This window comes from Hyperolius riggenbachi, chromosome 9, assembly GCF_040937935.1.
Source record: "Hyperolius riggenbachi isolate aHypRig1 chromosome 9, aHypRig1.pri, whole genome shotgun sequence".
Classification (NCBI taxonomy): Eukaryota; Metazoa; Chordata; class Amphibia; order Anura; family Hyperoliidae; genus Hyperolius; species Hyperolius riggenbachi.
Window position 1 is genome coordinate 44,061,872 of NC_090654.1, and position 21,774 is coordinate 44,083,645.

The 21,774-nt window shown below is 44.9% G+C and overlaps 1 protein-coding gene across 3 annotated transcripts in view; it reads left to right on the plus strand.

Moving 5' to 3' along the window:
• Positions 1-21,116, plus strand: part of CIMIP7 (ciliary microtubule inner protein 7) — a 76,645-nt gene extending 55,529 nt beyond the window's left edge. For all 3 annotated transcript variants that reach the window (XM_068251516.1, XM_068251515.1, XM_068251514.1), the window contains exons 4-5: positions 2,281-2,358; positions 20,595-21,116. In XM_068251516.1, coding sequence (XP_068107617.1) covers positions 2,281-2,358; positions 20,595-21,029 — 513 coding nt within the window. In that variant the 3' untranslated portion in view covers positions 21,030-21,116. The remainder of the gene's footprint in view (positions 1-2,280; positions 2,359-20,594) is intronic.
• Positions 21,117-21,774: the final 658 nt, after the last annotated feature.

Sequence of the window (21,774 nt, forward strand, 5' to 3'; positions counted from 1 at the left end):
GTTTTATCCCCGACTACAAATATTTAGCTTCCGTTATTTACAACTACAGCCATAAAGTTAATTTAGAAGCGTAAATATTTGCAAGCCTCCGCTGCAGCCTGGTTATCTCTGAAAATGCATTGGAAGCAACCTCCACCATCAAGCTTCTTTAATTAAGCCTTATTAAGCATAGCAGTTTTGCCAGCGTTGTAGAACGTGCTAGCATTTCCCTTAATATGAGAAGTCACTGGCGTAGTTACACCTCGGCTGCACTAATGGCCCAATCTGTCAACATTACCACCTCCTGCCGAACTTCCAAATATCCCAGGGAAGCCAGAGGGAGCCGTGTGACTTGCGGGAGGCTTTTAGCTCAATATGGGGCACTGAGCCAAATTATTCGCTGTAAAGCTAAGCCGGAAAAAACACACATATTTTGTTACCAGGACCATAAACACCTAAGGCAGCATTTGTATCTGACACTGCTGCTTAAAGTAATACTGTAGGGGGGTCGGGGGAAAAAGAGTTGAACTTACCCGGGGCTTCTAATGGTCCCCCGCAGATGTCTTGTGCCCGTTCAGCCACTCACCGATGCTCTGGCCCCGCCTCCGGTTCACTTCTGGAATTTCCAACTTTAAAGTCAGAAAACCATTGCGCCTGCACAGCCGTGCTGGGCCTGCGCAGTACACTCCTGGTGACGTCAACGGGAGCGAGGGCGCGACCGCGCAGGCGCAGTGGTTTATAAGTGAACCGGAGGCGGAGACCGGAGCATCGGTGAGTTGCTGCGCGGGCACAGGACATGTGCGGGGGACCATTAGAAGCCCCGGGTAAGTTCAACTCTTTTTCCTTCCTCCTACCCTCCTACAGTAGTCCTTTAAAAAGGCCTGAGCCAAATTTCGGGTTAAGAAAAACACATATTTACCTTGTTGCATTTCTTTGGGGATCTGCGCTCAGCAATGTGCGACTGGAGGATGGCGTGGCAGCAGGCATGTTAAAAGTCTGAACCGGGGGCCAAATGCAGCTCGCCAAGCCTTTTCTGGTGTCCCCTAAAGCTCTCTACAGTGGTGAGGCCACCTTGTGTTGCCACTCTGCTCCCCCCCCCTCCCCCCAGCTTGCCGGTAGGTTATCAGCCACTACTGTAGCAGTTCAGCCACTGATTAGCAGCTGCCACTATGCCAGCATCAGTAACAGCCACTGATTAGCAGCCGCCACTGTGCCAGCAGCAGTAACAGCCACTGATTAGCAGCCGCCACTATGCCAGCAGCAGTAACAGTCACTGATTAGCAGCCGCCACTGTGCCAGCAGCAGTAACAGCCACTGATTAGCAGCCGCCACTGTGCCAGCAGCAGTAACAGTCACTGATTAGCAGCTACCACTATGCCAGCAGCAGTAACAGCCACTGATTAGCAGCCGCCACTATGCCAGCAGCAGTAACAGTCACTGATTAGCAGCCGCCACTGTGCCAGCAGCAGTAACAGCCACTGATTAGCAGCTGCCACTTTGCCAGCAGTAGTAACAGCCACTGATTAGCATCCTCTACTGTGCCACCAGCAGCAGCAACAGCCCCTGATTAGTAGCTGCCACTATGCCAGCAGCAATAACAGCCACTGATTAGCAGTCGTCACTGTGCCAGCAGCAGTAACAGCCACTCATTGGCATCTGCCACTGTGCTAGCAGCAGTAACAGCCACTGATTAGCAGCAGCCACTGTGCCAGCAGCAGTAACAGGCACTGATTAGCAGCTTCCACTGTGCCACCAGTAGCAGTAACAGCCACTGATTGTGCTGCACCTGGGCAGTAGCGCGGGGAGGTAAATATTGTTTGCGCTGAAGCTGCACCTGCGCCGGATTTTTGGGGGCTGCCAGTGCTGGATCCCTGATGCTAAAGAGGACATGAGAAGCCTTTTTAGGTCCAGAGTCTTCCCCCTACTGAGGTAAGTACCCCCAGGGGCACTTTTTTCCTTACAGGTTTACTTTAAGAGGATTATTTCTGAGCTTGAAAGGAAGTGAATGCTGTGTGCAACTCATTCTGCTTTTAATTACCTCTGCATATATTACGTCATGCTGATAATCACAATATTACCCTCTCACCTGGCAGCATTCTCAGGGGCGGCTGTCCACAGCCAGCTGATGTCATTTGTATAATGATGGTTGTGGAAGTAATACTATTAAAGCACTCTCCTGTGGAGATAATACGTGTCTAGCGTAGATTCCATCTTAATAAGGTAACCCGCACAGAATCACAATGTGACCCCCAGTACCCGCTTATACAATGAATGTACTAACCTGCATTGTTTCCCTTCCAGGAAAATCCAGCAAAGCACACGTTCTCCAGACACGACAACCGCCACATTTTCCCCAGCTCCGTGTTCTCGTTTGAAAATGTGAGTATTAAAGCTTTCTTCTTTTCTTGTTACAGATGTAAGATTTACTGTATGTTAAAGGGGGATTATACTCTCAAAACTAACATTTCAGTAACTACTCTCAAAAGAATATTTGAAAGCATTTCCAAGCATTCCCTGTACATAAATTTTTTTATTTTCATTGCAGATAGTAGTAAAAGTCTTGTAAAAGTAATACCTTTTAATGGCTAACTGATAAAGTTAAATGATGCAAGCGCTCTGAGATCTAGTCCCCTTCTTCAGGCATATTTCTAGATGTTAGCTGAAGTAAAACACTGATGTAAGTAAATAGTAAACACGAAGATGGCATCTAAACAGTACAGGATTGCCTATCTCTGGTCATCGGCAAATGTAATCATTGCCGGCCAAAGCTCTCTGCATGTGTCTTCACTTTCTCCCCCTCCCACTCCTTAATAGACACACCCCTATGGCAACAGCTGAGTCACTTCAGCAGAAAATGAGGGGGGCAGAGCGAAGGCACAGGGAGAGAGATGAGGACAGACGAGACAGGACTGGCGTGACAATACTGACTGGACTGACTGACAGGTGTGATAAGACTATGATGGCATGGTTACACACCGCGGCTGTACAGTTACGCAACAGCACTGCTCGTTGTTTTCCCAGGGTTTAAATACCCCCACCTCGCCCCCACCCTCCGCATTGACTATCAGGTGAATCAGGAAGCACCTGGGCATTTCTTAGAAGGCATGCCTGTGACTGGAGGATGGTGTCCATGCTGTTCCTGCAGCTCTGCTGGAGCGGTGTCCATGAACCTTGTAGAGCCCCTCCCACTGGATGCTGGGACCTGTAGGTATGACACACTGAAACTGCGCCCAGGAGTGGGCACACTTCTAAGGTGTGGCCTCAACTTTTTAAGTCTAATCTGTAGTGACGCATGGCCTGTAATAAAGAAGTATAGCAATAGGCCAGCATAAACATGTCCCTCAAATAACAAATAGGGAGCTTGTCCCGCCAAATAAATTAAACAAGCAGCAGAATGTCCCCCAAATACCAACAAAGAAGCACCATGTCCCCCCAAATAAAATCTGCAGAACATTATAAAAAGTTAGGCAGGCTCCCCCCCCCCCCCCCCCCCCAAATAGCATAATTGAGCAGTATGCAGAGGAGGCAGGCGCTAAGTGGCCCAAACTTTTTGCCTAAATGTCACCCCCTAGATTCTGCCACATGAACCACATGATTCAGGTAGTTTCATAATCAGTCCGCCTCTGCATGAGGTAGGTATCAATTTTTTTTTAGGTCTTTACAGGTTCACTTTAAACCATTCTGAAATCTGGAGTTATCACTAGAACCATTGAGGTCCTCAGCAAAGAAAGAGGGTCAGACAGCACCAGGGAAACGTTTACCACAGCTTGTTTATTGATCAGTAAGATCCATACAAGTAACAGGTGAATAAAGGACTCGCTGTCCCACCGTTACTTCTATGGATCGTGTGGGTCATTTGACAGGTTGCTGAAGCATTTTTCCGATGCCAAACAAAGCTCATGTTTTTCTGACAGGTCATTTTTGTAAGATAATGTTAGTGAGTTGTCGTTCCATTCCACTTTGCAGGAGAATACATCTTTCTAGAATTGCCATATTGCCCAAATTAAACCTTTTGGCAGCCTTAGTGAAAGGGGTAACTACCGTTGAGCAGCATGTGCTGTTCTCTGGAGAGGGTAGAAGGGACAATGGACCGCGAAGGAGTGAGTGACGCCCTTCAGGAAACAAGAGTGCAATGTGCTCATTCATCGTTTAAAGGATATCCAAGTAAAAATAAATCTTTATTCTCTAGCATTTGTCCATTCAAATGCTCTGTTGATGTTGAGAATCTGAAGACATAACAACAAAAGTTGTTTAGGTGATACTTTTAAAGGGAACTAAGCACCCTTTCTTTCACTGGAATTTATCCTGGCTATAGGAACTGCCATGTTCCCCCCTTCCCTTCTCACCATCCTTATCTACATTATTTACAGAACCCATAGATGCTATCTTAAAACTTTGCCTCTAGATTAGGTCTTTGAAGAGAAGTTGTCCAAATTACCCACCCTCTCTGTTGATGAAAAGGTATTGTTTACTTCCTGTAATGAGTGCAATAAAACAATTAGTTAGCTGCCTGTAATCCTTAGCAGCCTGAAATCTCTGTGGCTGGGGATGGAGGGGCAGGCCTGCTGAAGTACTGGTCGATCGACTGGTCGATCGATTATTTCCGACATGTTCGATCGGGTCTCGATCGATACAGCCGTCGCTTTTCTCATGTTAAGTATGCAAAATCAACGGCTGTATCGATCGAAACCCGATCGAACATGTCGGAAATAATCGATCGATCCAGCTGATCGAGCGGGAAATCGCATCATGTGTACCCAGCATATAAGGGAACCTAAACTGAGAAGGATATGGATTTTTCCTTTTAAAATAATACCAGTTGCCCGACTCTCCTGCTGATCCTTTGTCTCTAATACGTTTAGTCACAGCCCCTCAACAAGCATGCAGATCAGGTGCGCTGACTGAAGTCAGACTGGATTAGCTGCATGCTTGTTGCAGGTGTGTGATTCAGCTACTACTGCAGCTAAAGAGATCAGCGGGACTGCCAAGCAACTAGTATTGTTTAAAAGGAAACATCCATATCCCTCTCAGTTAAGCTTCCCTTTAAAGGGAACCTTAACTGAACGGGGGGTAAAGAGTTTCACTTACCTGGGGCTAGATATGCGGCAACGCGTATTTTTGTATGCGTTGCAGTCCGCAATGGCGCTAATTGCAGTAGGGAATGCGTCCAATAATACGCATGGCGGCCGGCCGACTGGTGAGTCGTCAAAAACGAAACTAAGTGACAGCGGGGGACCGGAGGATTCCAGAGCGGCTCCGAGGGCACAAGACTGCTGCAGGGGGCTGGTAATAGCCCCGGGTAATTGAAACTCTTTACCACCCATTCAGTTAAGGTTCCCTTAAAGTGCTAAACTTTAATTGTAAAATAAAAGGTAAAATGGAAGTTTATTTTAATAATGAGACATATGGCCGGCATGCATTTTTCAAGTGTGCGGAAAATGGTGCTCAGTTCACTTTAATGACTAAGGCTGCTTGCACACCAAGACGTTACAGGCGCACGTTAGTGCGCCTGTAACGCTCCCCCAACGCACAGCAATGTAACACAAGTGGGCTGTTCACACAGCCCACGTTGCGTTACATGTAACGCTGCACGTTCTGTGCAAAGTGCAGCATGCTACGGCGTTGGAGCGGCTATAGCCGCGTTAGACTGTTTGCACATGCGCAGTGGGGGGCGGAGGAGGCGGGGAGAGCCAGCTACAGTAGCCGCGCACATGGCTACTTAATATTCACTGCACTGGCGGGCGCTGATTGGCCGGCGGGACCACGTGATGCGGAGTGTCTCGCTCCGCATCACGTGGTCCCGCTGGCCAATCAGCGCCACTCTGGGAGATATTATGGGCATCGAGCAGCCTAACGCGGCTCACTCTACCGTCGGCTTTTGCAGCACCATACGTTGTGTTAGGTGCACGTTATGCGACCTTAACGTGCCACCTAACACAACGTCTTGGTGTGCAAGAAGCCTTACTGTATAAGAGTTCTTTGCAAGCTTCCGAAACAACACGGATGGCCATGCGTGCGGAACGCGTGCGGACCGCAACGCGTACGAACGCACGCCATCCGCGTTTGTGTGCGTTGCGTGGCTGATCCCATCACTGAAAAGTGAATGGGACAGCCATGCGTTTTTACAAAAAATGCATGCAGCATGCGTTCCCGGACCGCACAGGTCCGGAACGCATGCAGTGTGAACATCAGACATTGCACTCTATGCAATGTCTGATGTCGTGCGTGTCGGCCACCTGCACGCGTTTCCAAAACGCGGCTGGAAACGCGTGCAGTGTGAACGGGGCCTAAGTTTCTTCTTCAGGCTGTTTCAGAACTGGATCAGATTCAGAACCGTACAAAATAATGTCACCTACAGAAGCTTATGTATGATTTTCTAGGGTATGCAGCAATCTGACACCATGTTACAGTCTTCCTCTTTTTGAAATGCAAATGATCTCAACTAAGCTTAGATCTATTTACCCTGAGAGCATTTGACAATGGGTAGATCCAGGGCCGTCTTCAGGGCATCACAGGGAGGACTGCTGTATGGGGCCCCGGTGAATGTGGGACCTGCCACAAACAGGCCCCAGCTGCAGTCTGTGCCTGTCCTTCTGGCTGCCCATTAATGTGATGAGAGGTGCCACCAGGAGACTCATCCAGAAGTTACCTTAGTCAGTTAGTGATTAAAGTAAGCCTGAGATGAATGGTAGAAAAGGATTTTTACTTACCTGGGACTCCTTCCAGCCCCCTGTATTCCATGAGCTCCCTCGATGCCCATCCGGGCCAATCTGTTGTGCTCCTGTGAAATGCACACTGTTCCCGGCGGCACACCTCCTCCATTTTGCTTCCATAGCTGGGGCCATGTGGGGGCAGAGGGGAGTGAGGGGGGCCCAGTAGATTTGCCCAGTATGGGGCCCAAAAATATCTGATGCTGGCCCTGCATAAAGACACACACACATTCATCAAATTAGCTATTCGTCAGCAAATTAGCTATTCGTCAGCTGCGCTAGTTCATTCCCAGCAGCCCCACTCCAGCAGCCTGCATTGTCCTCCGGCAGGCACAGGCAGAGCAAGGCTACGGGAAGATGGCGTCCGGAGGCGGAGCCCTGTACTGGAGACTATATGTGTCTCCAGCACAAGGCTTCGGGCGCCATCTTGCCGTAGCCCTGCTCTGCCTCTGTGAGTGCGGGAGATTGGAGGAGTATCGTCCGGAGGAGCTGCACACACACCAGAGGCCGGCTGCATGAGGGGACTTCTGTCAGGTGAGTAAATGCTTTTTTTTTCAGGTGAAATGTGCCCACATGGCGTTTATTTTGTGCTGACATGTTTGCCCCCACTGCGTTTATTTTGTACTGACATGTTTGCCCCCATTGCGTTTATTTTGTGCTGAAATGTTGCCCGCAATGTGTTTATTTTGTGCTGACATGTTTGCCCCCATTGCGTTTATTTTGTGCTGAAATGTTGCCCGCAATGTGTTTATTTTGTGCTGACATGTTTGCCCCCATTGCGTTTATTTTGTGCTGAAATGTTGCCCGCAATGCATTTAATTTGTGCTGACATGTTGCCCGCAATGCGTTTATTTTGTGCCGACATGTTGCCTGCAATGCGTTTATTTTGTACTGACATGTTGCCCGCAATGCGTTTATTTTGTGCTGACATGTTTGCCCCCATTGCGTTTATTTTGTACTGACATGTGTGCCCCCATTGCGTTTATTTTGTGCTGAAATGTTGCCCGCAATGCGTTTATTTTGTGCTGACATGTTTACCCCCATTGCGTTTATTTTGTACTGACATGTTGCCCGCAATTCGTTTATTTTGTGCTGACATGTTGCCCGCAATGCGTTTATTTTGTACTGACATGTTGCCCGCAATGCGTTTATTTTGTGCCGACGTTGCCTGCAATGCGTTTATTTTGTACTGACATGTTGCCCCCAATGTGTTTATTTTGTACTGAAATGTTGCCCGCAATGCGTTTATTTTGTGCTGACATGTTTCCCGCAATGCGTTTATTTTGTGCTGACATGTTGCCCGCAATGCGTTTATTTTGTGCTGACATGTTGCCCGCAATGCGTTTATTTTGTGCTGAAATGTTGCCCGCAATGTGTTTATTTTGTGCTGAAATGTTGCCCGCAATACGTTTATTTTGTGCTGACATGTTGCCCATTGCATTTATTTTGTGGTGTCCGGGGTAACTGTTGTTGCATTATTATTTAATGGTCATAGATGGCTATGTTTGCTGCTTTGGGGTTACGGTATACTATTAAATAGCATCACACAGTTTCTGCGCACCCATGATGCGAATCCTCGTTTGACCACATCACGGCGTAAACACTGCTTTCTTATGCCTCGCTGTTACATCATTACGTTAGCTCCGCCCATAGAATGTCATGGCCACACCCATTTTCCATCGCGGCGCCACCCCATTTTTCGGCACCCCCGCCGCCCTGTCCCAGGTTGAGCCCACAAAAATCTAGTCACTGTAAGTTAAAGCACTGGTGCTATGCTGCGCACCCTGCACAAGAGTAATTCAGGGATCGGCGATCATCGGACCCTTAATTACACCCCCCTCTGAGTTGCGACGACTTGGAAGGGGGAATAGTATTTAACGCCGCCTAGGATTTGGGTGAGCAGGGTGAGCCGTCATTCAACTCACCCTGCAACCTGTAAAGACAGGGTGCCTGGTTCTAATGGCTGCATAGCCTACATCAAACAATGAGAATACATGTCATTATTGATGCAGCCAACCATTAGAAACCAGAACTCAAAAAGAGGAAGACTGTAACATGGTGTCAGATTGCTGTATACCCTAGAAAATCCTATATACGTTTCTGTATGTGACAGTACTGTGTATGGTTCTGATCCAGTTCTGTAACATGCTTGAAGAAGAAACCTAAAGTTTTGAAAGCTTGCAGAGAAATCTTGTACAGTTATTCATTTAAAAGACCACTATCGCAAAAACAAAAGTAAGCAGTTAAAATCTGACAGAACTGACAGGTTTTGGACCAGTCCATCTCCTCATGGGGGATTCTCAGGGTTTTGTTTGTTTTCAACAGCATTCCTGAACAGCAGTTGCAAAGTCTATCTGACATAATAGTGTGCAAGATAGTAGGGAGGCTGGCTGGTATCTGACTATTTTGGCAGTTAAACTGCTGTTCATGAAATGCTGTTGAAAACAAAGAAAACTCCGAGAATCCCCCATGAGGAGATGGACCGGCCCAAAACCTGTCGGTTCTGTCAGATTTTAACTGCCTACTTTTTTCGTGATAGTGGTCCTTTAATGTACCACCTACTGTAAACAACTTTTTTGTTGTTATGTCTTTGAATTCTCTCCATGACTAATACCGGGCCACACGCAACTGTTGATGTTGACCGACCTAGTTCCAGGCTGTATACAATGTGCAATAAATGTGCAGAGCTGCTTGCGTATCATTGACCATCTCAAGTAGGGAAAATAGATTTGTGAGCCCCACTGAAGGATATGATCTGTGTCTATGCTCTCTGTAAACACTGTGGAATGTGTGTTGGGGTCTACAGTGGCTTGCAAAAGTATTCGGCCCCCTTGAAGATTTCCACATTTTGTCACATTTCTGCCACAAACATAAATCAATTTTATTGGAATTCCACGTGAAATACCAATACAAAGTGGTGTACACGTGAGAAGTGGAATGAAAATCATACATGATTCCAAACATTTTTTTACAAATCAATAACTGCAAAGTGGGGTGTGCGTAATGATTCAATACGTCTGAGTCAATACTTTGTAGAACCACCTTTTGCTGCAATTACAGCTGCCAGTCTTTTAGGGTATGTCTCTACCAGCTTTGCACATCTAGAGACGGAAATCCTTGCCCATTCTTCTTTGCAAAACAGCTCCAGCTCAGTCAGATTAGATGGACAGCGTTTGTGAACAGCAGTTTTCAGATCTTGCCACAGAGTCTCGATTAGATTTAGATCTGGACTTTGACTGGGCCATTCTAACACATGGATATGTTTTGTTTTAAACCATTTCATTGTTGCCCTGGCTTTATGTTTAGGGTCGTTGTCCTGCTGGAAGGTGAACCTCCGCCCCAGTCTCAAGTCTTTTGCAGACTCCAAGAGGTTTTCTTCCAAGATTGCCCCTGTATTCGGCTCCATCCATTTTCCCATCAACTCTGACCAGCTTCCCTGTCCCTGCTGAAGAGAAGCACCCCCAGAGCATGATGCTGCCACCACCCTATTTGACAGTGGGGATGGTGTGTTCAGAGTGATGTGCAGTGTTAGTTTTCCGCCACACATAGCGTTTTGCATTTTGGCCAAAAAGTTTCATTTTGGTCTCATCTGACCAGAGCACCTTCTTCCACATGTTTGTTGTGTCCCCCACATGGCTTGTGGCAAACTGCAAACGGGACTTCTTATGCTTTTCTGTTAACAATGGCTTTCTTCTTGTCACTCTTCCATAAGAGCCAACTTTGTGCAGTAAGAAAAATAGAAGAAGGAGGAGCGCTCCGTAGTGTATTAAACCTTGTAATTGAGAACCACGCAAGGGTTAAAAACACTTACAAAAATGTGAAGAACATCAGACATATCATGGGTAGACAACCCCAAAACAACGACCCTGGATGGCAACCTGTTCCTCCTCTGTGGCCAGCAGTGGGAGTAGTCCTAGATGTTGATGGACACTGGGAGCCTAATAGTTGTCCTATGGACAGATTCCCCCACCTGAGCTGTAGATCTCTGCAGCTCGTCCAGAGTCACCATGGGCCTCTTGACTGCATTTCTGATCAGCACTCTCCTTGTTCGGCCTGTGAGTTTAGGTGGACGGCCTTGTCTTGGTAGGTTTACAGTTGTGCCATACTCCTTCCGTTTCTGAATGATCGCTTGAACAATGCTCTGTGGGATGTTCAAGGCTTTGGAAATCTTTTTGTAGCCTAAGCCTGCTTAAAATTTCTCAATAACTTTATCCCTGACCTGTCTGGTGTGTTCTTTGGACTTCATGGTGTTGTTGCTCCCAATATTCTCTTAGACAACCTCTGAGGCCGTCACAGAGCAGCTGTATTTGTACTGACATTAGATTACACACAGGTGCACTCTATTTAGTCATTAGCACCCATCAGGCAATGTCTATGGGCAACTGACTGCACTCAGACCAAAGGGGGCTGAATAATTATGCACACCCCACTTTGCAGTTATTGATTTGTAAAAAATGTTTGGAATCATATATGATTTTCGTTCCACTTCTGACGTGTACGCCACTTTGTATTGGTCTTTCACATGGAATTTCAATAAAATTGATTCATGTTTGTGGCAGTAATGTGACAAAATGTGGAAAACTTCAAGCGGGCCGAATATTTTTGCAAGGCACTGTATATAAATATGTAATGATAACCGTAATGAGGAGGGCACTGTGATTGCCAGCATATGCACTTAAATGCTTTTTTCCAACTTGCACGCTAATGGAACAACTGATCGTGCTGAAACGGCAGAGACAGGCTCTTTAAGTACATATGGCTCTACGGACACCTGAGACAGCGGCAGTGAAGTTAATTGGACGAGCCTGCAATTTTTTTCCCTTAATGCTTCTCCTTGGCAACCACAACAAATGAGTCCGTTCACGGAAGACTTAATGTATTGGGCCGCCTCGGCCGGCACGCTCCTCGCTGCGTCCCGTTGCTTCCAAGCACAAGCGACGTCCCTGGAGCCACCTGATTAGGCTTGAATTCAAAATTGGGCATTCCATTCTGTGGCAGTCAGCTGCGCACGCGGCTCTGCAGATCGCAAACAGCAATAAATAAGCTCGTGTCTCTAAATACATTCTCCCTAAGTGCCCATTTCTATGGCTCGTCACTCTATAGAGTCGGAGGCAGTCTCCACACTCACAAAAGCGGGCAATTATGCCGATAATCCTAATCATCGTGCTTTGCTTTTCTGCGCGCCGCACGCGGAATAAAATACGTTTATTTGTTTCCAGTGTTTATAGAACGCCAACCTATTACTCAAAACATTACAGAGGACACTGAATACCTTCCATCTCTCCCCAGAGACGTGACAGTATAATGTCATTTATACCACAAACAAGACAAGATGTTCCCTGCAAAAACCGCACCACTCCATACAAATCAATGTAAATTCATCTTTATTCAAAATAGCAATATAATAAAAACACTAAAAACAAAAGCCATGGGGGGGGGGGGGGGGTAACTGACAACTGTATACCAATGGAATATCACATAGTGTATGAATACATGAAGGGTACAGTACAAAAGTTGGATCGATAACACCTAAGAATATGCATAAATTGGTACGTGTCCACAAATTATATGTGAATAAAATTAATCACGAAACATAATCCACAATGCAATGTGGGTACCAACAAATAAGTGTAAAAAAAACAACATATGTAAGAAGATAAAGAGATGACTAGTGAAAAGGTCTGGCATCACCTGATAGTGAGCTAAGGTGCAAAAGTCCCATTAGGGCAAGAATCGCCGCTCAACAATCCAAGGCGGCTTTCCCCCCCCCATGACTTTTGTTTTTAGTGTTTTTATTATATTGGTATTTTGAATAAAGATGAATTTACATTGATTTGTATGGAGTGGTGCGGTTTTTGCAGGGAACGTCTTGTTTGTGGTATATATTGCATTCAGTTCCCTTCTGCACACCCATTTACTACCCTTCACCTTCTGGGGTTGGGTTGATGGTGCTTACCCATTTTTTTGGTTTATATTGCTTAGTATAATGTCATTGTCACAGACTGAATCGTATGTGCCTGTAGGATCCTGTAGGATCAAATGAAAATGAACCTGATAATTTTCGTTTTCTGACGGAAACTCATTCACAGGATCTAAAAGCCATACAATAATGGTCTTGGGTGGGTGTTGATCTCCATTGGGGCAGATTTCTAGTCAGTGTGCTAAATGAAAGAACCACTATCGCAAAAGATTGCTAAATTTTATATACATGTAAAAACATACAAATAAGAAGTATGTTTCTTCCGGAGTAAAATGAGCCATACATTACTTTTTTCCTATGTTGCTGTCACTTACAGTGGGCAGAAGAAATCTGACAGAAGTGACAGGTTTTGGACTAGCCCATCTCCTCATGAGGGGTTCTCAGGGTTTTATTTATTTTCAAAAACACTTACTGAACTGCAGTTACTTAATCCAACTGGCAAAAAAGTGTGCAGCAAGCAAGGAGGCTGGCCAGCATCTTTGTATAAATGCTTTTAAGGGAATGTCTTTATACAGAATAAAGGCCATGCTGAGAATCCCCCATGAAGAGATGGACTAGTCAAAATCTGTCGGTTCTGTCAGATTTCTACTACCTACTGTGACAGCAACATAGGAGAAAAGTCATTTATGCCCCTTTTTACTCTGGAAGAAACCTACTTTTTATTTGTATGTGCTGACATATATTTTAAATTTTACAATTTTTCGCGATAGTGGCCCTTGAGTGAAAATAAACTGATGAGATAAACAACTGTATCTATCCTCCTAATAAGGATGTTTACATTACCCTCAGTTTTAAAGGACAATTGAGATAAGAGGTATATGGAGGCTGACTTATTTATTACCTTTTAAGTAATACCATTTGCCTGGCTATCCTGCTAATCCTCTGTACCTAATATTTTTAGCCATAGACCATGAACAAGCATGATAGTAGATTTATTGTTTTGTCTCAGCTCAATGACACAGTCAGTCCTGCGTCCAGTGAGCTAAAATATATGAACTATTGACCTTTTTTTTTTCAACGATCCCGTACTCTCAGAAACCCAGTTCTCTGCCAGGACAGTGTTTTATGGCTGTAATTCCTTATTGGTAAGGTTTATGCTATAGTCCCACTGGGTCCTGACTGGAGAGAAACTGTCAGTTGCATAGCTGAATATTAACTCTTTCAGGGAGAGAAAGAAGAAGACACAGCATAAAGTATGTATTTTGTGCTTGCCACTGTACATACATATGTCATCATATCACGTCACTTAAGGTTCCCTTTAAAGTGGTACAACGGAATGATAAGTACAAAGGATCCAGAATGAACTGGTGGGGGGGTCGGATGGGGCATGAGTTCTGTCCATCTGCAGTCCTGCGTTTTGATGTACATTTTGGGAAAATCCCTTTCTCTCCTGTTTTAAAGAAAACCTGTACTAAAAACCCTGGGGGGTACTCACCTTGGGAGGGGGAAGCCTCAGGGACCCAATGAGGCTTCCCCCATCCCCTGTAGCTGCAGGCAATCCATCACTGGTTCCCCCGAAGCGTCCCGCAATCCTCCCCCGACAAGCCTGACGAGTGCTGATTTTTTTTACCTTGACAGGACCTTGCACAGGCGCAGTAGCGGTTCTTCCTTCGGGTAGGGCAGAAATAGCCGAACCCGATCGTATCCGCTCTACTGGGCAGCCACAAAAGGACTCACGCCTGCACGAGTAGAGCGGATCGATTGGGTTCAGCTATTTCCGCCTTACCCGAAGGGAGATCCGCTAGTACGCCTGCGCTGGATCTCGGAAGGTAAATACACACTTTGGAGGGCTGCAGCTGGACAACGGAGGGACGGAGAAAAACGGGCGAAGCCTCATTGGGATCCAGAGGCTTCCCCCTAACCAGGTAAGTACTCCCCAGGGGACTTTTTCTTAATTACAGGTTTTCTTTAATAAGTTGCTCATATAATTTTTCATTTGGATTTTTTTAATTCATAGATGTTGCTTCGGTAATGGCAGCACGGTGGCGTAGTGGTTAGCTCTCTCGCCTTGCAGCGCTGGGTCCCTGGTTCGAATCCCAGCCAGGGCACTATCTGCAAAGAGTTTGTATGTTCTCTCCGTGTCTGTGTGGGTTTCCTCCGGGCATTCCGGTTTCCTCCCACATTCCAAAAACATACGGATAAGTTAATTGGCTCCCCCTAAAAAAAAATTGGCCCTAGACTACAGTACTTACACTACATAATATAGACATATGGCAATGGTAGGGATTAGATTGTGAGCTCCTTTGAGGGACAGTTAGTGACAAGATATATATATACACTGTACAGCGCTGCGTAATATGTCGGCGCTATATAAATACTAAATAATAATAATAATAATGGTCTTCATGCCTTGTGGAGTTTCTGTAAGGGAAGGAGCTAGATTAGAACATTGTGGTCAGAAGCTTTTTACTCACATCACCCTTTCTTCAGCCGCTGCATGATGTTCAGTGGACCTCAGTGCCCATCCTCCTGTATATAATATTATTATTATTGCTTTATAAAGCACCAACATGTTCTGTGGCACTGTACAAAGTAAGAAACAAACATGGGGTACAAAATAATACAGACGATGATATACACCAGTATACAAACCACAGAATTGGTACAAAACACAGAATTTGTAATTACAGTAACTAAAGTAATATAATGAATAAAATGTGTAAAAAATTCCCAGACACAAAAGGGTGAGAGAGCCCTGCCCTTGCAAGCTCACAATCCAAAACAATAGGAGAGGGGTAGTATACAATATTCATACCTACAGGCCATGGCCCAGATGCAATTCACTTTTTCTCCTAGGAGAAAAATGTTCATCTTCGATTTATAATAACGTTTTAGTACTTTGCAATGGGAAAAGTAGGTGAAAAGTACTATCAAAACTATTTTGAGTATTTGTTTGCTTGCTGGTGGTTTAAAATGCATTTTATTGGCAAGTCTGAATATTTCACAAAGGAGAAAACTCCAGGGCCCATATGCAATTAACATTTTCTCCTAAGTTTTCTCCTAGGAGATACTTTTTCATATTGTATTTTTAATACCTTTTCAGCATATTGTAATTTAACCACTTTACCCCCTGCGGTACGAATTTCTCCGTCCCTTTTTACCCCCCTAAAAAACCAAGGGACGGAGAAATCCATACCTTCCGCGCTACCGCCGCTGTCCGCGCTCCCACCGCTTGTGCACGCCGCTGCCCGCTCGCCCGGAGATCAATGAACGGGAAAATCCATTACCGTTTGTTGATCTAAGCCCCCGCAATGATCCGCTGCTTCTATTAGAAACAGCGCGATCATTGTGATTTTCCCAGCCTCCTACTGCTTCCTGTAAGCGTCCTTACAGGTCGCATGTAAACAAACTCACTGTGGCCATCTTGTGGCCAAATAGTAAAACTACACCCTAAAGCATTTTACATTTACAAATACATTAGTTTCCCACAATAAATTAACTCATTACCTCCCACACTCCCCAGTCTTTTTTTTTTTTGTAATTAAAAAAAATATATATATACAATAAAAAAAACATAAATAGTTACCTTAGGGACTGAACTTTTTAAATATTTATGTCAAGAGGGTATAACACTGTTACTTTATAAACTATGGGCTTGTAATTAGGGATGGACGCAAAACTGAAAAAAATGCACCATTATTTCCAAATAAAATATTGGCGCCAAACATTGTGATAGGGACATAATTTAAACGGTTTTATAACCGGGACAAAGGGGCAAATACATTTCATGGGTTTTAATTACAGTAGCATGCATTATTTAAAAACTATAATAGCCGAAAACTGAAAAATAATAATTTTTTCCCACATTTTTTCCTATTTACCCATTAAAACACATTTAGAATAAAATAATTCTTGCCATAATGTCCCACCTAAAGAAAGCCTAATTGGTGGCGAAAAAAACCAAGATATAGTTCATTTCATTGTGATAAGTAATAATAAAGTTATAGACGAATGAATGGAAGAAGCGCTGAAAGGTGAAAATTGCTCTGGTGTTCAAGGGGTAAAACCCCTCAGTGGTCAAGTGGTTAAGAAGTACCAAAAAGTAGTTGAAAAACTACTATCAGTATTATTTTTAGCATGTTCTTGCTTTCTGGTAATTTAAAATGCATTTTATGTACAAGTTGTAAAAATATCAGGAGAAAACTCAGGTAAAAAAAAATGAATTGCATATGGCCCCGTGTGTCTTTAGATTACCTAGTAGGAGTACAACTTGGCCAGATGTCAAAGGGGGGATGGCCTAAGGTAGAGCATGTGTTGGAAGAAGTGAGTTTTGAAGGAGCTCTTAAAAATATCAAAGGTTGGAGAGTGAAGGAGGTGTTGTGGCAGGAGATTCCAGAGGAGGGGTGAAGCACGTGTGAAATCTTGTATACGTGAATGTGAAGAGGTGATTCTAGACGAGGACAAAAGAAGGTCATGTGTAGAACTGAAGTTGGGTTGGTATCTGGAAACTAGTGTGCAGATGTACAGGGGATCAAGAAGAGTTTGAACTGGACCCTCTGGTTAATTGGCAGCCAATGAAGAGCTTGACAGAGAGGAGCAGCAAAGGAAGAGCGAGAAGAAAGATATATTGCTAATACTTCCTCCAGGCTCCCCGCAGAGAGCAGAATATGGAACATCTGAATACAGAGATACTCCCGCAGTTATTCCTCTCTGCTCAGAGCTGGAGGTGTCGGCTGTGATTTCAGGCGCTGTGATAATTAGAGAGCTGCAGATAACTGCGACTTTCTCCATGGAAGTCATTAGATGCGATGATAATTACCGTAATGAGGATCTCCCGGAAAAGAAAGGCTTCTCAGTCATGGGCGGTTTTGTTACTGTAAATAGAAATAACCGTGGGGTATATATTTTTACTGAGGAACGGTGCTGTGTTTTACTGGGAGGGGCCAGAATTAATGACATGTTAGCATTAAGTATAGCGGTGGCATCCTTGAAGCTTTCTTATATTTCTGTTCCCCATCTGTCATGAGTTCCTGATAGTGTGCCCCCTGCAGGCTTGTAGCAGGAAGAGGGCGCCCCTGTCAGTGTAGACAGTATGCTTGCTGAATCACTGCTGTAAGAACATCAGACCAGTCACACATGGGGAATATATGGTGGTTGCTGGTTCCTAATTACCGGGGTGAGTCCTACAGGAGAAAAGCGCAGCACTGATGTTTTATCCTGAGCTGTGCTGAACTAGCGCTAGAGAGGTTTGTTTGAGGAACACTTCCACAGATATCACTGACTAACCAGCCTAAATTCTCCATAAACGAGCACTTACATCCAGGGCTGGATTTACAGCTCAGGAGCCTATAGGTACATAAGCTTTGGTGCCCTAATCTCTGCCCCTTAAAGAGACTCTGTAACAAAATGTTCAGCCTTATTTCTTCTATCCTATAAGTTCCTATACCTGTTCTAATGTGGTCTGGATTACTGCAGCCTTTCCTAGTTGCACAGTGGCTGTGTTATCTCTGTTATATAATCTAATCTTCTCTCTTCTGTCGTCTTTGTCGGGCTCAGGCACTCAGGCTGGAATGTGCAGCTCTATTTGTGATAGGATAGAAGCTATACACACCCTCTCCACGCCCCCTGCAGCTTTTTATGAGTCACAGAGTGAGCTCCTCTCAGTCTATCACAAGCTGGTAACAGCCATGTCTTTTGTTTGTAAACACTGCCTAAAATTACAAGCCAGGATTGCAGCAGGGAGTGGCAGAAACAGCACAGAGGGACCCAGGAGAACATAATGAATAGAATGGTGTGCTTTTTATTGTAAGAATTTTAGAGTACAGATTCTCTTTAACACTGGCCACACCCTTTAAGCCACACACCCTTTTCTTATTTTCCTTTTCTTATTAACCCCCTTGGCGTTATGATTCTTTCCGGATTTTAGGATCTAAAAGCAGTGCAGTTTTTTTCAATGCTTTTAGATCCTAAAACCTGGAAAAAAATCATGTTGCCAGGATGTTCTGCTGCAGCCCAGCACTCACTCACCTCGCTGGGTTCCAGCGCTGCAGTTTTCCCTACGTCCTCCGGGTGGTGCTGTAACCCTATAGTGAGATTGCCGGCGATCTCACCAGGGGAGAGCAGAGCCTCGGAGGAGAGGAAGAAGAATGGCGGCCAACGGCGGAATCCCCCGGGAGGTGAGTTAAAACACCTGCTGCGGGCATTGCTCTGCAAAGACCTCCTGGCGGCCACCACGAGTTCAGCTCGGGGATACTGCTCATGGCATTTTTTTTTCCACCCCGAACTGAACTCGTGGTTGCCGCTAAGAATGTTAAATAAAATCACACAAGGTAATGTAGATATTACAAGTAGCCGGATGTGTCCCTCCCCCCCCCCCCCCATATAGGTTGCTAGATGTAAGGCCCCTAGTTTAGATAGCCAGATAAGCCCCCCTGTATAGTCATATGTGCCCCTCTATAGGTAGTCAGATTTGCCTCCTCCCCCTAAGTTTAGACTGTCAGATGTGCCGCCCCCCCCCCCCACCCCCGTATAGAGAGTCAGATGTGCTCAGCCCAGTATAACAGTTTGTTCCCTCCCTCTGCAAAACGGCGAGTGGAGCGTTATTGAGAAGAAACTCCCTGGGTCTCGACGTTCGAGTGTGACCCATTAGCTTTTGGTTAGATCCCACACCTCCCGCCAGGGTCGGGCCGAGGCAGAGGCGAGAGAGGCTCCAGCCTCAGGGCGCAGCTCAGTGATGTGCATGTGCAGCAGTTGTAGCAAGCATCTGTAGGCAGATTCTTCCTGGTAGATCATTTTCAATTCATAATTGTTAAAGTAGCTTGCTAGCTGAAAAAGTGTGCCTCCTCTGCCCTAGGGGGAAAAGGGACCACAAATGCTGCCGATACTACAAGTTACAGGCTTTATCTTGGAAACTTCAAATGACCACGGCGCTTGCGCAATCAACGGCAAGCACATTGAGATGAACGCTTCCATTCATCTCAATGCGGATGGACATAGAGTTAGAATAAAAAGTTGTCCGAGGGAAGCGAAGACCGAGCCCGCATTCCAGCGAACGAAGCGAGCGGGCAAGGGCACACTGATTCTACTAAAAAGGACAATATCACTTTAAATGTATGCTATTTTGTCAATGTATGCTGAAATGTTGGAACAAACACCGGCACTAAGTGACAAGGACAAATGTCGGCTGCTGTCCGTCTGAACCGGCCTTAATGAGTAAATATTGTTATATTACAACAAAGTAGAGCTAGAAGGAGGCTTTACAGACATTGGCAACTGTTTACATTAAAATATAGGTCTACTTACTGGTAAATTCCAGCAACTGAACATGCACAAAGAAATAATACACAGTACCATATTGTAGCCATTTAGCATACACAAAGTCTAAGCATGAAAGCTGTTGCTTGTATATTTTCCAGCAAATTATTCCAGGTATTCGAGAAAGTACAGTGGAAAATGTCAGTATGCCTAAAGGTGGCCACACACGATACAATAAAATGATCCGATTTTACGGTAATTCGATAAAAACGATCGGATCTCTCGAAAAAATCGAAAGCTTTTTTTTTCATTAGACTTAAAAATCCGATCGGATTTCCCGTTTTCTTCGATTTTAATCGATCCGGAATGCCAGATTTTTTTCTTCAATCTTTCTAAAGATTGTATGGTGTGTGTTAGATTGTCAATTTATTAATATGCACACCCTAGCAATTTTGTCAGAGTTTCCAATCATTTTTATCATAATTGGGGGAAAAATTGAACATAGGTGTGTGGTACATTGGTCATATTTTTGAAATGTTACAATCAGTCAGAAAAATTAATTGCAATTCTTAAATTGAACAGATATTTAAAAAATTGTATGGTGTGTAGCCACCTTAACTGTATAGTAATAAATTGGAGAATGTTGCTGAACGGCATACAAGCAGGACTTGAAGTAGGTTGTATTCTTTATAATATTACCTGTGACCAAAGTGTTATTTTTCATTGCTAAGGGTTTGGGCAAGAAGAAGCTTCTTCAGCACAGAGAGTCCTACAACTTTATATACTGGAAGCCCCTGGAGGAGCAGCTGAGCAGACAAAGACCCCCTCTCAGCACTTACCGGACAGACTTCTGGAGACTCGACGATGAGCCGGTGAATGTTCCTCAACTCCTGGTTCCACGGCTGAATCGGGCAACCTCGGCCTCCTGCCCTGGAGTAACGACCTACAGGGACATGATGAGATGCCACGTTCCCCTCCAGATTCCCGAGCGACCCACCTTGACGGACAGTCCACAGATATTTAACAGCAGGGCAGGAACAGAAGGAATGACGCTAAGGAGAGCCAAGTCTGCACCGTACAACCGACTTACCGTGTCCGACTGTCTCACTTGGCGTATGCCCGAAAGCGCGAAACAAGAAAGCTTAAACAGCACTGAGACAACTTAATGAAATGATGGGCCCATGCATAGTTCCTTCATCCTCCTACAACACCAGAGCCATTTACACAGTTGATTAAAGATTCAACTGACCTTCTTTCACTTCTTCTACTTTTTAATCCCATTATTGGTATATATTTTGTTAATGAGCACACAGGCATGGCAGCAGGTAAACAAGATACTAACATTCAGGGAGCATAGGACACACAAAACATAATACCGTCTATGAGCCAAACTATTACAGTTCAAAAACAATCAAAGATTCCTTCAATGGATTCTTAATCAGAAGTGTAACAATAGACCTTTGACGTGAACTGGCGGGGGTGGGGGGCTACCTGGGGGCTCAGGGGGCCTGGTATTGTGGCGAAGAGCAGTGGCAGCATCATACATTACCCACATCCAGCACAGTGACATGAAATTACGCCCCCTGCTCTTACTGCCCCCAGCCCATAGCCAAATCACCCATTAGACAACCTAGGCAGTTGCTTGGGCTATGATTAGTATTTTCTCTGAGCCCCTGTCCCCACCTCACCTTATGTTGAGGGGACAAGCAGGGATATTCAAAACGCGTCTAGTTAAAAATGGCGCCGGACAAAAAATGGCGCCCCTTTCTGCCCGATATATGTTTAAAACGATATTTATCGTTTTAAAGGTTAAAATAGTGCAGACCTTTTGAACGAAATTTATCGTTTTAAAACTTTTTTTTTTGTCCTGCCTGAACGATATTTATCGTTTTAACCCCTGCTTTGCTGCCG